Source organism: Mirounga angustirostris, unplaced genomic scaffold, assembly GCF_029215605.1.
Source record: "Mirounga angustirostris isolate CCGP_5_RB_7025 unplaced genomic scaffold, mMirAng1.0.hap1 SCAF_8, whole genome shotgun sequence".
NCBI classification, from domain to species: Eukaryota; Metazoa; Chordata; class Mammalia; order Carnivora; family Phocidae; genus Mirounga; species Mirounga angustirostris.
The window spans coordinates 60399571-60412968 of record NW_026991716.1 but is presented as its reverse complement, the minus strand read 5'-3'; the positions used below and the strand labels follow the sequence as shown (position 1 = coordinate 60412968).

The 13398-nt window shown below is 39.0% G+C and overlaps 1 protein-coding gene across 1 annotated transcript in view; it reads right to left on the bottom strand.

Moving 5' to 3' along the window:
* Positions 1 to 1079: 1079 nt before the first annotated feature.
* The window catches only part of COL19A1 (collagen type XIX alpha 1 chain), a 216228-nt gene continuing 203909 nt past the window's right edge, over positions 1080 to 13398 (bottom strand). The window contains exon 16 of the mRNA XM_064596956.1: positions 1080 to 1148. Coding sequence (XP_064453026.1) covers positions 1080 to 1148 — 69 coding nt within the window. The remainder of the gene's footprint in view (positions 1149 to 13398) is intronic.

Here is a 13398-nt window from a genome sequence, read left to right as displayed (position 1 = left end):
TACGAGCCTGGAACACAGGAGGAACGTCTGGATTGAACTAAAAAAACCCAAAAAACTGGAAATGTTTAATGCGTGCAACATACAGATAGGAGAGGAGAGAACACTGTTAATGGAGACAAAAAAGGATGGCCCCAGAGATGGGAGAAAAAAAAATCAATGTCACTACACCAAGAGAACTGGGGGTTTCAAGGAGAGAGCAGGCAGTTCTGTAAATTCCTGTATAGCAGTGAAATCAGATGAAGCCTGATAGGAGCCCAGGGAATCGCACGCCTCAGAGATTACCGGTGACCAAAGAGAGAACAGTGCGATTAGAGTAGCCTGGACACAAATCAGACTCTGATGGGTCGAAGGATTGACAGAACCACAAGAAAAGGAATACATTTTCTAGAGGATTGGGGTAAAGAAAAATATGAGCTAATTGGCTAGAAGATCTTTATAGCTCTCGTCAGCAACAACATTCCACACAATGCTACTGACAAAACAGTTATATCATGAAAAGTGGACATGCCTCTCCAGATATCTAATTTACTACCAGCCTGGACATTAAGAAACTAAGGCGATGGAGCCAGGTGGGTTCAGATCAGGATTCATCTACTTGGAGACTTGGCTTAGGGTGCTCATGTAGGCAGTACAGTGGTTCCTGTCCACGTAAAAAAGAAGTGGGTGAGGTGTGCAGACAGCTACTAGCCTCCCTTAATTTGTGGTTTGTGTGGTGGTGGGAGGTGTAGGGAGTATAACCATTTTATTTTATTTTTATTTTTTAATGATTTATTTATTTATTTGAGAGAGAGAGAGAGATCAAGCGAGTGGGTGGAAGGGGAGCGGGGGAGGGAGAGAGAGAATCTCAAGCAGACTCCATGACTGGCACGAAGCCCAACAAGGGGTTCAATCTCATGACCATGAGATCATGACCTGAGCTGCAACTAAGAGTCCAGTGCTTAACCGATTGAGCCACCCAGGCATCCCAGGAGTATAACCATTTTAAACAGTAGAAAGATGGAAATTAGCCACAGGGGAGTAAAATAATCCGTAGATAAATACACAGGAAGAAAGAGGGGCTCTCTTAAAGAACAGTCATCCTACTGTTTACTCACAGGTGGTCCTGGGGGGCCTGGTTTTCCTGGAGGACCTGTTTTTCCTCGTCTTCCCTGGAAACCAAAGAGAAACAGACAATAATTACTGTGATGCCTTTTTGCTTTTAGATGAGACAATATTAAATGGCAATTTTAAAGATAGAAAAGTTAAAAAATAATTTCAAGCCTACTTGACCTTTAAACATCAACGAGATCTAAAAGCTACAGGCCAAATTTTAATGACCAACAGGAGAAAAAGAGTGCCTGGAATGACTAAACCTTAACTTATGAGCAGTCCTTTAAATGCTGTCTACCTTGATAACTGTAGTCAAGTAATATAAAGTATCTGAAAGATGGTCTAAGATTGGCATTTTATCTGACAATTCTATGGTTTTGGATGCAATAAAACCTGCATTTGTCATCTTAAGTTGGTGTTTCTCAAAGAATGGTCTGAATTGTAATTTCATAGGAGTAACCTGAGGGTGAGATTAGGTGTTACATATGCACATTCTGGAGCTTCATCTTAGACTTACTGGTTTAGAATCTCCGGGAAGGAAGTCATGAATCTGCATTTTAAAACCATTTCAGGTCACTCTTATGCTCACTAAAGTGTGAAAAGCACTACCCTAAGCCATACCATAATCCTATGTATTGTATAAAGCACATCAACTAGCCCTTTTCATCCCTTTGGATGGTTAAGCTATTTTTTAACTAAACTAAAATAAATACCCCTTGCTTATCAATCTTCGATATCACATTGAATGTTAACTTTCCCAAGTTGACCACTGGCTAAATTTCAATCGCAAGAGTTAGAAAAATAAGATTGTGCTAACATCTCTAGGTGACTGTGTGTCTAATATCATTTAAAAGGCAGTTAGTTATTTTTTATAAACTTTAAATTTTTTTTTCCTTTTCTAATAGAAGGATGTAAGCTTAGGTATTGAAAGCATACATTTTGAATAAGAAGCATTTCTGAACATATTTTATTTTATTTTATTTTTATTTTTTAGAGCATGGGAGCTGGGGGGGGGAGTGGCGGAAGGACAGAGGGAGGGGAGAGAGAGAGAATCTGAAGGTGGGGTCTGGAGCCTGATGCAGGGATTGGTCTCAGGACCCTGAGATGATGACCTGAGCCGAAATCAAGAGTTGGACGCTTAACCAATTGAGCCACCCAGGCGCCCCTCTGCACGTGTTTTATAAATATGGTCACTCTACTTCATTGTTACTAATTATTTTATTATCATATTGGTAGTATATTAATACATATTAAGATTTGTGGCTACTGACAAAGTAAAAGTATTGGATTAATCTTTCAACGTTTTTTGGGGGGAGAACTGTAAACATAAACCCAGAAAGGCCCATTTCATTCACTAATTTTCTTGCTCGGAAAGTGTCAGGCAAAGTTGCTTCCTCTTTCTCGTTTTTGTCAAGGCTGGGAGTGGGGTGGGAAGTCCAGTGTCAGTTAAACCAGTGGAGTAAACTTTGGGAGATAAGCAAGCACATACCACACTATGATTGGGTGGGAAATGCTTGCACTGTTGTTGAAGGTAGTAAGTTAAATGCACACCATCAAGAGCTCATATAAAAATAGCAGCTGTTTTTATAAACAATCCTAGCTAACATCTACAGAACAAATTTTTTAAAACTTTATCAAAAATGGAAATATAATTAGTGGTATTTTCATGTATTGCCTGTTGCAGAGGTCTGAGCCTGGGAGTTCCTTTGGGGAACTGTAACAGTGGAATGAATATATAATTTAATAGTCTGTATACTTATTAAAAGTTATACCCATGTACATCATTTTCTGGTTTTGTAGTTTACACATTCTGAAAATCAATATATTGGGTCTTTTAGTAAATGTAAGTCAATTAGACCCTGAGGACTAATCAATGATAAAAAGTTTACTTAGAAAGTGGAAGCACTGTAATTTATTTATTCACAAGAGCACAAAGAAACAAAATCAATGGCATCGAAGTGTGTGATTGGTTCTTTCTTTTAGGTTGAGGTAAGTTAAAACCATGGGATCAACTTCTGTGTGCATTCTCCTTTCTTTAAAGGAGAAATGTTTATTGATCTAGGCAGGAAGTGGGGAAAATGAGGCTGACTATTGATCAACTTTTATCACAGACTGAACGGGAAAGGAAAACCGAATGTCCGATAGTGTAACATACCATTGGCATGTCTTAGGATGAGGAGTACAAACAGTCACAATTCAGTCCGGTATGGGCAAGCAAACAAATTCTTGCATATCACTGCTGATTTACATGATCATTTAAGTCAGCCTCACAATTGTCAGAGTGCACTGATGTGTATGCTGGAGGAGCACGGGGGAATGCTGCTTTCATTTACGCATCCTTGCTAAGGGCGGATATGCAGGGAAACTATTTCTTAGGGCCCTTAAGTTACTGGAACATATTGTGTGCAGCAGATAACTTCAGATGGCATGGTCTTTTCAGTTTAAACGTGGTTCGTAGGCTTGAGTTCCTAGTTACACCCTCATACTGATTGGAATACTTTTTAAAGATTTTCTTTACAAAGCAACACAGTCCCCATTTTCTCAGCCATACAGCCAAATATGCCTTAAGTACATTTGGACTTAGGACTTTAGCTTAAGTCTTAAGTTTCAGTGATCTATGAAGGGGGCTCTGACAGGACAGAGCAGGAGGGTAAACATGATGGAAGCTCCAGAAGATGAATTCTGGGAGTGGCCTTGAACTATCGTAGTGACAGAAATTGTGGGCCTACTCCCAGGCATCATCTTTCTTCTCTCCAAGGAGCCCCACGAATTCACTCCTTTGTCTTCTTCCCTCCCATTCAAGGTCTCCAGCTGTACTGAACAGTCTCCCATTCTCCTGTTCCTCCAAAACATCTTTTGGTTTTTTCACTTACAAGCATTCAGGAAAGGCAAAAGCCTCCCTAAGGGATAATGTAGATTTTTGGTAGGGTGAATTTTATTGTTTAAGTCAGGATAATTTGGGGAATATTTTATATTAATATTATTTATTATTTATGTATGTATTTTTAATAACATATGCCAAGATAGCAGGCATAAACCACAACTCTCATGTAGGACTAAAATCAGATTCCTCCAGTTTTTCTGAGGAAAGTGTGATCTATGAACCTCTGTTCTTTTCCTTACAGGGCTCTAGGGAGCTGTGTGAGGATGCTCGGGGCCAGGGGCAAGGGCTGTTGTTGGTGGGGGCGATTCCATGGGAGGAATGGCTGTCTCATGGTTGTTCCCACTTCTGCCTCCTTCTGTTTCAGTGCCTTCACTGCAAGGCTTGCTCAAGACCCACTGTAATGTGAGACAAAAAGTAGGGACTTGGATGAGGGTGGGGAAGAAAATCCCCGCAGACAAAGACAAATGCTGAGCTGGGATGGCCTTCCTGGTTAGGATGCCTGCTCCCAGGTGGCCATTTGTTCATAAGCAATTGTGATAAATTGGAATCTGGCTGGATCTCCAAGTGGATGGGGACCTACTGTTCCAGCATAATCACAATTGGGCTAATCCACCACTTTTCTGAAAACAGGGGTATAAAGCACAAAACAGATTTACCCTGTCAGGTTGCCCTGGAAACCTCAAAGTGCTCAACATGTAAGTTTCCTGTTTGGAAATAGTGTAAAGATTATTAGACAGTGGTTTAGATATTTGTCTAATGACTTAAGTCCAGGGGTGCTCAGACCTGATTGTACATCAGCATCGTCAGGAGGGCTAGTTAAAACAGATCAGTATGTGAGGAAAAGGGAACCCTCGTGCACTGTTGGTGGAAAGGCAAACTGATGCAGCCAGTGTGGAGGTTGGAAGCTCCTCAAAAAAGTAAAAATAGAACTACCATACTGATTCTACTACATTTGCTAAAGAAAAAGAAAACACTAATTTGGAGAGATATATGCACCCCTGTGTTTATTGCAGCATTGTTCACAATAGCCAAGATATGGAAGTAACCTAAGTGTCCATCAGTAGATGAACAAAGAATATATTACACACACACACACACACACACACACACACACTGAAATATTGCTCCACCATAAAAAAAGAATGAAATCTTGCCATTTGCCATAACATGGATAGACCTAGAGGGTATTATGCTAAGTGACTTAAGTCAGGTCAGACAGAGAAAGAAAGACACTATATGATTTCACTCATATGTGGAATCTAAAAAACAAAACAAAACAGAAAACCTACTCCAAAATGCAGAGAACAAACTGGTGCTTGCCAGAGGGGAGGGGGGTGGGAGAATGGCTGAAATGGGTGAAGGGGATGAAGAGGTACAAACTTTCAGTTATAAAATAAATAAGTGACAGGGATGTAAAGTACAGCAAAGAGAAGAAAGTTGATAATATTGTAATAATTTGTATGGTAACAGATGGTAATTAGACTTATTGTGGTGATTATTTTGTAATGGATATGAGTGTTGAATCACTATGTTGCATACTTGAAACTACTATAATATTGTATATCAACTATACTTAAAAAAAAAAAAAAAGCCCAACAGATTTGTGTCCCCACTTCCAGAGTTTCTGATTTATCAGGTCTTGGGGCAGGGCGTGAGAATTTGCATTTTTAAAAAGTTCCTAGTAGGGGCTCCTGGGTGGCTCAGTCGGTTAAGCATCTGCCTTCAGCTCAGGTCGTGATCCCAGGGTCCTGGGATCGAGCCCCGCATGGGGCTCCCTGCTCTGCGGGAAGCCTGCTTCTCCCTCTCTCGCTGTCTCTCTGTCAAAAAAAAAAAAAAAAAAAGTTCCCAGTAATGCTGATGCTGCTGGCCTAAAGACCACACTTTGAGAACCCCTTCTAAGCCTCAAGCTCTTTTTCATATTTAAAGCTAGACAATCATGTAGAGCCACAAATATCTTGTAAATCTTGTAGCTTAGAACAAAAAAGCCCGATTAGTTTTGTGATTATGTGAATTTATGTGAATAAAAAGCCCATTGTAATGTTCAAGAGCACCTGGATTGGAGTCCCAGCTTTTTCTTTTATGGAAATTTTTTGTGTCAAAATTTCATTTCTGTAAAATTGATATTTCTACCTCACAACATGCCTGCTAAGCATTAAAAAAAGAGATCATCTGTCAATTCCTACCATATACACCCATTAGGATGGCTTTCTTTCAAAAAACAGAAAAGTGTTGGCAAGGATGTGGAAAAATTAGAACACTTAACTCACACCTGGTGAGATTGCAAAATATTGCAACTGCTATGGAAAACATTAGGCAGATTCTTAAAAAAATTTTTAAGTAGAACTACCATATGATCTAGAAATCCCTCTTCTGGGCATATAAATAAAAGAACTGAAAGCAGGCTCTTGAATTTGTACATCCATGTTCATAGCAGCATGACCCAGAATAGCCACAGGGTGGAACCAATTCAAATGTCCACTAACTGGTGAATGGGTAAACAAATGTGGTATATACATACAATGGAATATTAGTCTTAAAAAGGAAGGAAATTCTGACACAAGCTACAACATAGATGAACCTTGATGACGTTATGCTAATTGAAACAAACATAGTGAAATAAGTTACTAAACGAAAATACTGTATTACTGAATGCATTACTCATATGAGGTATCTAGAGTAGTCAGATTTATAGAACCAGAAAGTAGAATGGTAGTTACCAGGGGCTGGGGGAAGAGGTTAGAGGGGAGTTATTTAATGGGGATAGAGTTTTAGTTTTGCAAGCTGAAAGAGTTCTGGAGTTCTTTTTCACAACAATGTGAATGTATTTAACACTACTGAACTACACACTTGAAAATGGTTAAGATGGCAAATTTTATATAATACGTATTTTTCCACAATAAAAGACAGCAACAATATTCATGACATGACATCTAATACGTGGTGGGTAATAATTCCTTCCCATCCTGCTCTTCTACCATCCTCTGCCCAATTCTCCACATTTTTTTTCATTTAAAAATGTTTGATAATATATCAAGAAAACCTAAAATATGGATTGTGCATGAATTAAAAAGTGTAACCAACTCTTAACTATGTATGTGGAAATTTTTTCATCCAAAATAACAATCAAGGTGTCCATGAAGCATAGAAATATAAGAAATACATTGTGGGGCATTCATACAATGGAATACTATACAGCAACAAAAATGAATGGAGTATAACTACATGCAACAAGACAAGTGACTCTTACAAACACAGTGTTCATCAATTTATAAAAGGAATAAACTCGGGCAAAGTTAATCCATGCTGTTAGAAGTTACGAAAGGTTACCGCTGTGGGAGCAGGGAGTGGTGGAGAGCACCAGGGGGATTTTACAGTGTGGGTGACGCTGACGTGTTGAACTTGGGTGCTGGTGACATGGATGTGCTCAATATCTGAAAAATCATCAAGCTGTATATCCTTATGATGCATACATTTTTCTGAATGTATGGTTACAGTAAGTTTTTTAAAAAATGAAACCAGGAGATTTCAACAATAGAATGATTTTATTTGAATTATCTAATGACTTCAGCCATCTGCTTTTGCTGAGTGCAAGGCCACAGAGGGTCACTATTGTCAGGAAGACAAAAAAACCCCAAAAAACAAAAAACAAAAAACAAAAAAACAAGGCTACTTAAATAAATGACATCTACAAATTTTCAACAGTTAAAAATAACCATCCTTCCAGGATGACTTGCAGTATGAGAGCACATGTATCTTAAATTAGTCACTTGATTTATAAACACTTGGCCCTGCAGGAACATTAAGAAGAGAAAGAATGCAAATAATGGGCTACTGGTACTTATCTGACAGATGGTTTTTGCTGCTGATGAGGACGATGATGATGAAGACAAGGTTATAGCAGTAATCGGACTTAAATAAAGGATGGTATGCAGACTGCGAGCCCACAGAGGAGACACATGTGAAAGTGGTCTCTCTAAATTGCCAGATCTTGCTAATACAGCTGGCTCCTCTCAAATATTTCCCTGTTCCCGTGTGTGTATTTAGCACACTCTTAGGCATCAGCTCAGCCTGAACAAGGTATCAAGGAAATGTCAAGGAAGAGGAGACAGGGCCTTGACTGGCACCCACAACTGTGAATGAGGTGTTAATTACACAGGAAAACATTACAGACTATTTGGGAAGTTTAGTTGTCTCTTTTTACATTGTGAGCGGAAATAAGATTTATGACTGATGTAAAAAGTTACCACATTTTGCAATCAATGATATGTGAAAAAAAATGGGAAAGGAATACTTATGTAAGCAATGCGTAATATCCTAAATGCATTTTACTTCTTAACAGATATCTAAAAATACATCTCTGACAGCAACAACTCTAGTCATAAAGTTCTCATTGTTTCAGGGATCAGACAAGTGGCTCTTGTAAGGACAGGGGAAGAAGATGTAATTCAGCATGGACAAATGATTTGAAATAGGTTTAGAGCTAAGGAAAGACGAATCCATAGTGTGATGCCATTCTCAATATTGCCTTCCTCATTTAGGGTGAGATCTCAAAATTTCTAAATTGTACATTTTCCCCATCTTTTTGTCCCTTTCTTTTCCTTGTACAGACTTTGAGTAACTTTTGAAAAGTGACTTTTCAAAACAAGTTGGAAATACGACAATATTATCTAAACCTCCTCAGCTACAATGGAATAAGTAATAATTTGAATAAATGATAACACTTCATCAAAGCATTGGACTGAGCCAAATGGTCTGGTCTGTGGGCAGTAATGCCTATAGTCACAGTAATGCCTATAGTCACTGTTTATAACTATTAAGTTATTATGTTGTTACTAATTTGGTCATGAAGATAAGTAACTTCAAAGTCTGACCTCTTAACCCCCTTCTTATTGGAACAATCAACTTTTCCCTCTGTGCTCTGAGCTACCCGTGGTATACCACAAAAACATAAGAAAAGTCTATGACTAACAATTATTAAAATGGTTACCATTCATCAAGTGCTTGCCATGGTCCAGGCATAGAGTGCTAAGCAATGACTTAATGTTATTTTACTCAGTCTTTTCAAAGCTACTGTGGGTGGGTGGTACTGTCACCCCTTTACAGAGAAAGAAGTTTAAACATCTAGCTCCAAATCACTCTCCTCTTAATTGGTGGGGCCAAAATTTAAGCCCAAGTATATCTGAGATCTTAAAATCCATTACCCTCAGGATTAAGGTTTCCTTGGTGGGTATCCTGATCATTCACAATTTAGGTTACTTTGCTGCTGTGATTGTTGAGTTTCTCTTATTTTCTCACAACCAAGGCAGATTTTTAAATGTCCAGTTACTTATCACTTTGTCTTTCGGAATTTGGGTCTCCTGAGGTCTTACCTGCTCTCCTGTTTCTCTTTGCCCTCGCCTCAGAACCTACCCTGACTTCTGCGGACCTTCCAACCTGCCAACCACAACCTTCCATTAGGATTTGTTTGGACTCCTGATTGCCTTGCCAAACCACCAACTCTCTCAGGCCCAATTTCTGGCTCTGTTTTCTATGCCTGCCATTGTCAATCTCTGCCAAGGCACTTGACTCATCTTGGTATCATGGGTGGGGCAGCAGTAGGGTGTGGCTAAACAATTTCCTGAGCATGCTGTGAATATATTTTCACATCTTTGCACCACATTAAGAGGGTGGATGCTGGAAGTGCACTGTGAAATGTTCTTTTCCTCCATAACTGGAAATTCACAGCAAGCGTGCTTACGGACTAGAAAAGGGGAATCAGGCATTATACACTACCTTTCTTGTCTGAGGGTGATGCCACTGGTCTTCCACATCTCTAAGCACTTTCAGAATGCCTTGTGAGGGCTGAAATTAATCTTTCACCTTTGTTAGGGGAACTGTTATATTTCTAATTTAGGGTAGATAAAATCAACATGTAGATGGAAAAATAATGCACATAAATTGTCATGTCTACTTTCACGGAAATGTGAAAATAAAAACAATGTGGTCAGAGAGGTCAGAGTCTGAACACACTTAGCTTCACCAGCCAGCACTGGGACAAAGAAATCATTAATGACATTTTATATCTTGATTTCAATTAACGTAAAGTCATAGAGGGTATAATTTCAGCATGTTTGAGTTGCCTATTTTAAAAGATGAAATGTACCCTCGGGGGTGGACTTTTAGAACTGCATTTTCAATGTGCAGAATTGATTAACCAGCATCAAATAAATTCATAAGAATACATTTTGCAGCTATCCAATAATTGCCTGGTAATGGAAGAGAATTCCAGAGGATCCATAAGATGAACTATACAGGTCACCTGATTTCAAAAGAGAATTTTCAGGGCATAATTCTCAATTCACCAATTTGAATTTGCTAGGTCAAATTGCATTTGGATATTTAAAAGCTGACTTCAGAATCAAACCCTAACAAAAAGATGGGTGAATTTAAGAAAACCGTACTGTGTTTTCCATACTGTGCAAGGGGAAAATACATTAAGATGACTAAGACCTGGATCTTGCCTTCAAAGTAGGAGAGGAGGGACAGTTATTCATAACAACGATTTGGATAGACTTGTTCATTTGGTTATGAGTAAGCTTAGGAGTTTGGGGCAGGGTGGGGGAGTGAGAATTAAGTTCCTTCCTGTCCTGATCGTGTGCTACCTTGGAATAACTCTCCTCAGTCTTCTCTTTAGGGAGAGGGAGAGGGAGACGGTCACCAGCATGGGAGTGAAAGGTAGGGAGGAAGCCATCTGTACACGCTTAGCAGTGGACTGATGGGGGACCAAACCCTAAAATGTCTTCTCAAACAGGGAGAGATTTTCCTGGATTCTTCTGTACTGACAGATATGTGTATCCTCTTTGGTCCTTTTCTCCTCTGATATTTATCAACAACCTTTCAATCAAGTGTGCTTAGAAGGCATTTCCCAGCCCATTACTCCTTATTTTTTTGCTCGATTTTTGATTGATCCAAGTATTGGGAAATACACTGATGACCTTCAAACACTGAACACTTGAGGACATGCCATTATGCCAATACTGGGTATATTTTTTCTTGATTTGAATACTACTTAACATTTCTTTAAACTTCACTTCCCAATGTCACTCGAAACTACGACTGGGTAGAAATAATTCGGAATGTAGCCTCATCAATCTGTCTCTCCGGACAGTCTCTTTCTCCTTCAGCTCCAATCTTTTCCAGCATAAGGTTAGGATTTCCTGGGAAAGCTAGTGTCCCACTTGGTCTTTGCAGCTCTGTTGGTGGGTCATTTGCTGGATTCTTTTTATGTTCTCCTTTGATTTTTCCATCCCCTTTAGGGATCTATCCTATAGGCAGAAATCCCAGCTACATCTTGTTCCCAGCATACATACATATATACATGCCTATATACATACAGATTCATACATAAAACCTACCCAATTCAGCTTTCTCAAGCATGTAAAACTTCCATTACAACTTTTAAACTCTTCATTTGTTCATCTGCCACCTCTTCACTGTGTCTTTGTAGGACATTTTTCCCACTCTCAGGCAGCATATGCCCAGATTCATTTGTTCATTCATTCATTCATTCATTCATTCATTCATTCATTCATTCTACAAACATTTACTGAGCCCCTAATATAGCCAGACCCTTTTCTATGTTCTGGAAATATCTTCAATCTTGTCCTTTTATTGGGAACAATAATAGTAATAGATAACCGATGGTCCTTACTCTGTGCCAAACACCATCCTAAGCAATTTACATCTATTTATTCATTAAGTTTTCAAAATATCTTTGAGGTATCTCTGCCATACAGTTGAGGCAAGTGAGAGACAGCAATTTGCCTACGGTCACTTGGTTAGAAAGTAGCAGAAAGTAGTAGAAATCCAGGCAACTTGGCTGTATCACCTCTGATCATTACCACTATGTTATACTTACTGCATATTTGATAACTAAAAAAATAAAGATATGAATTTTGGATAGCAATAAGGATTATAAAAAAATAAAGCAGAGTGAAGGAAATAAAGTTATATAGGGAGGTGTGCGGTTTTAGATAGAAAAATCAGACCCTTGAACCAAGTGAGTCTGTGAGCCATGCAAGGTCTGAGAAAGGGCATCCAGCAGAGGGAACAGCAGGAAATAAGCCCTGAGTATGGCTTGTTCAAGGAATAGCAAGAAACACAGGTGGCTAGAGAGGAGCGAGCCCATTGTGGGGTGCGGTGGGGGGGTGTGGTGGGTAGTAGGCAGGCCAGATTATACTGGCCCTCATAGATTATGATGAGGGTTCTAAGTTCTATTATTTTGATTATTATGGGAAGCTACTGGAAGTTTTATCTTAAAAAAAGTCATATAATAGAGGGTGATCTAAGTGCCTGTCTACATAGATAATAGGCAGGAAGGTAAAACTACTACAAAATTATCATTTAATACAGCAGCTCAATAGCTTATGTTGCTTATGGCAACACTTCCATTTGTGCAGATAATCAGGTGTTGATTATTGAAATAGCATCTTATGTGGTTAATTTTAGGTGTTGGGGTGCCTGGGTGGCTCAGTCAGTTAAGCGGCTGCCTTCGGCTCAGGTCATGATCCTGGGGTCCTGGGATCGAGCCCCACATCTGGCTCCCTGCTCAGCAGAGAGCCTGCTTCTCCCTCTCCCTCTGCTGGCCGTTCTACTTGTTCTCTCTCTCTCTGTCAAATAAATAAAATCTTAAAAAAAAAAAAAATTAGGTGTCAACTTGACTGGGCCATATTTGGTCAAACGTTATTCTGGGTGTTTTTGTAAAGGTGTTTTTTTGGGTGAGATTAACATTTAAATCAGTAGACTTTGAATAAGCAGACTGTCCTCCATAATCTGAGACTTGTCCAATCAGTTGAAGGTCTGAATAGAACAAAGACTGGCCCCTCCAGTCTCCAGTCTGCCTGCCTACTCCACGGATTCTGGATTTACTAAGCCTCCATAATTGTGTGAGCCAATTCCTTAAAATAACTCTATGTATACATATCTTTTTGGTTTTGTTTCTCTAGAGAACCCTGACTAACACACATTTCCATTTACATGTACAAAATAGTTTTTACCTTCCATTAATATTTTATGTTATTGAATATAATATCTATTATTCTCTGATATTTGCCCAACCCATTGTTTTTGACTAGGAAAGGAGATATACAAGGATGCGAGATCTATTTTATTGTTCACTGTGAACTCTGGCTTTAAAATAGAGAAAACTGCTTTGTGTAAGTAATCCTGGAAGACTTATACAAGGATATTAATAATTTAATGAACTCGTACTCAAGGGGGAAAAATGTTCTTGAAACATGTCAGGATGAATTTTCAAGGGAAAGACCTAATTAGCAGTGTCTGAAGCATATGTCATCACATTTAGAAAACAAGGACTAGTCCCTGTGGACAGAATGATACGTTGGATTTTAAAACTTTAACTACTCTAGTTAATATGTATGATTAAT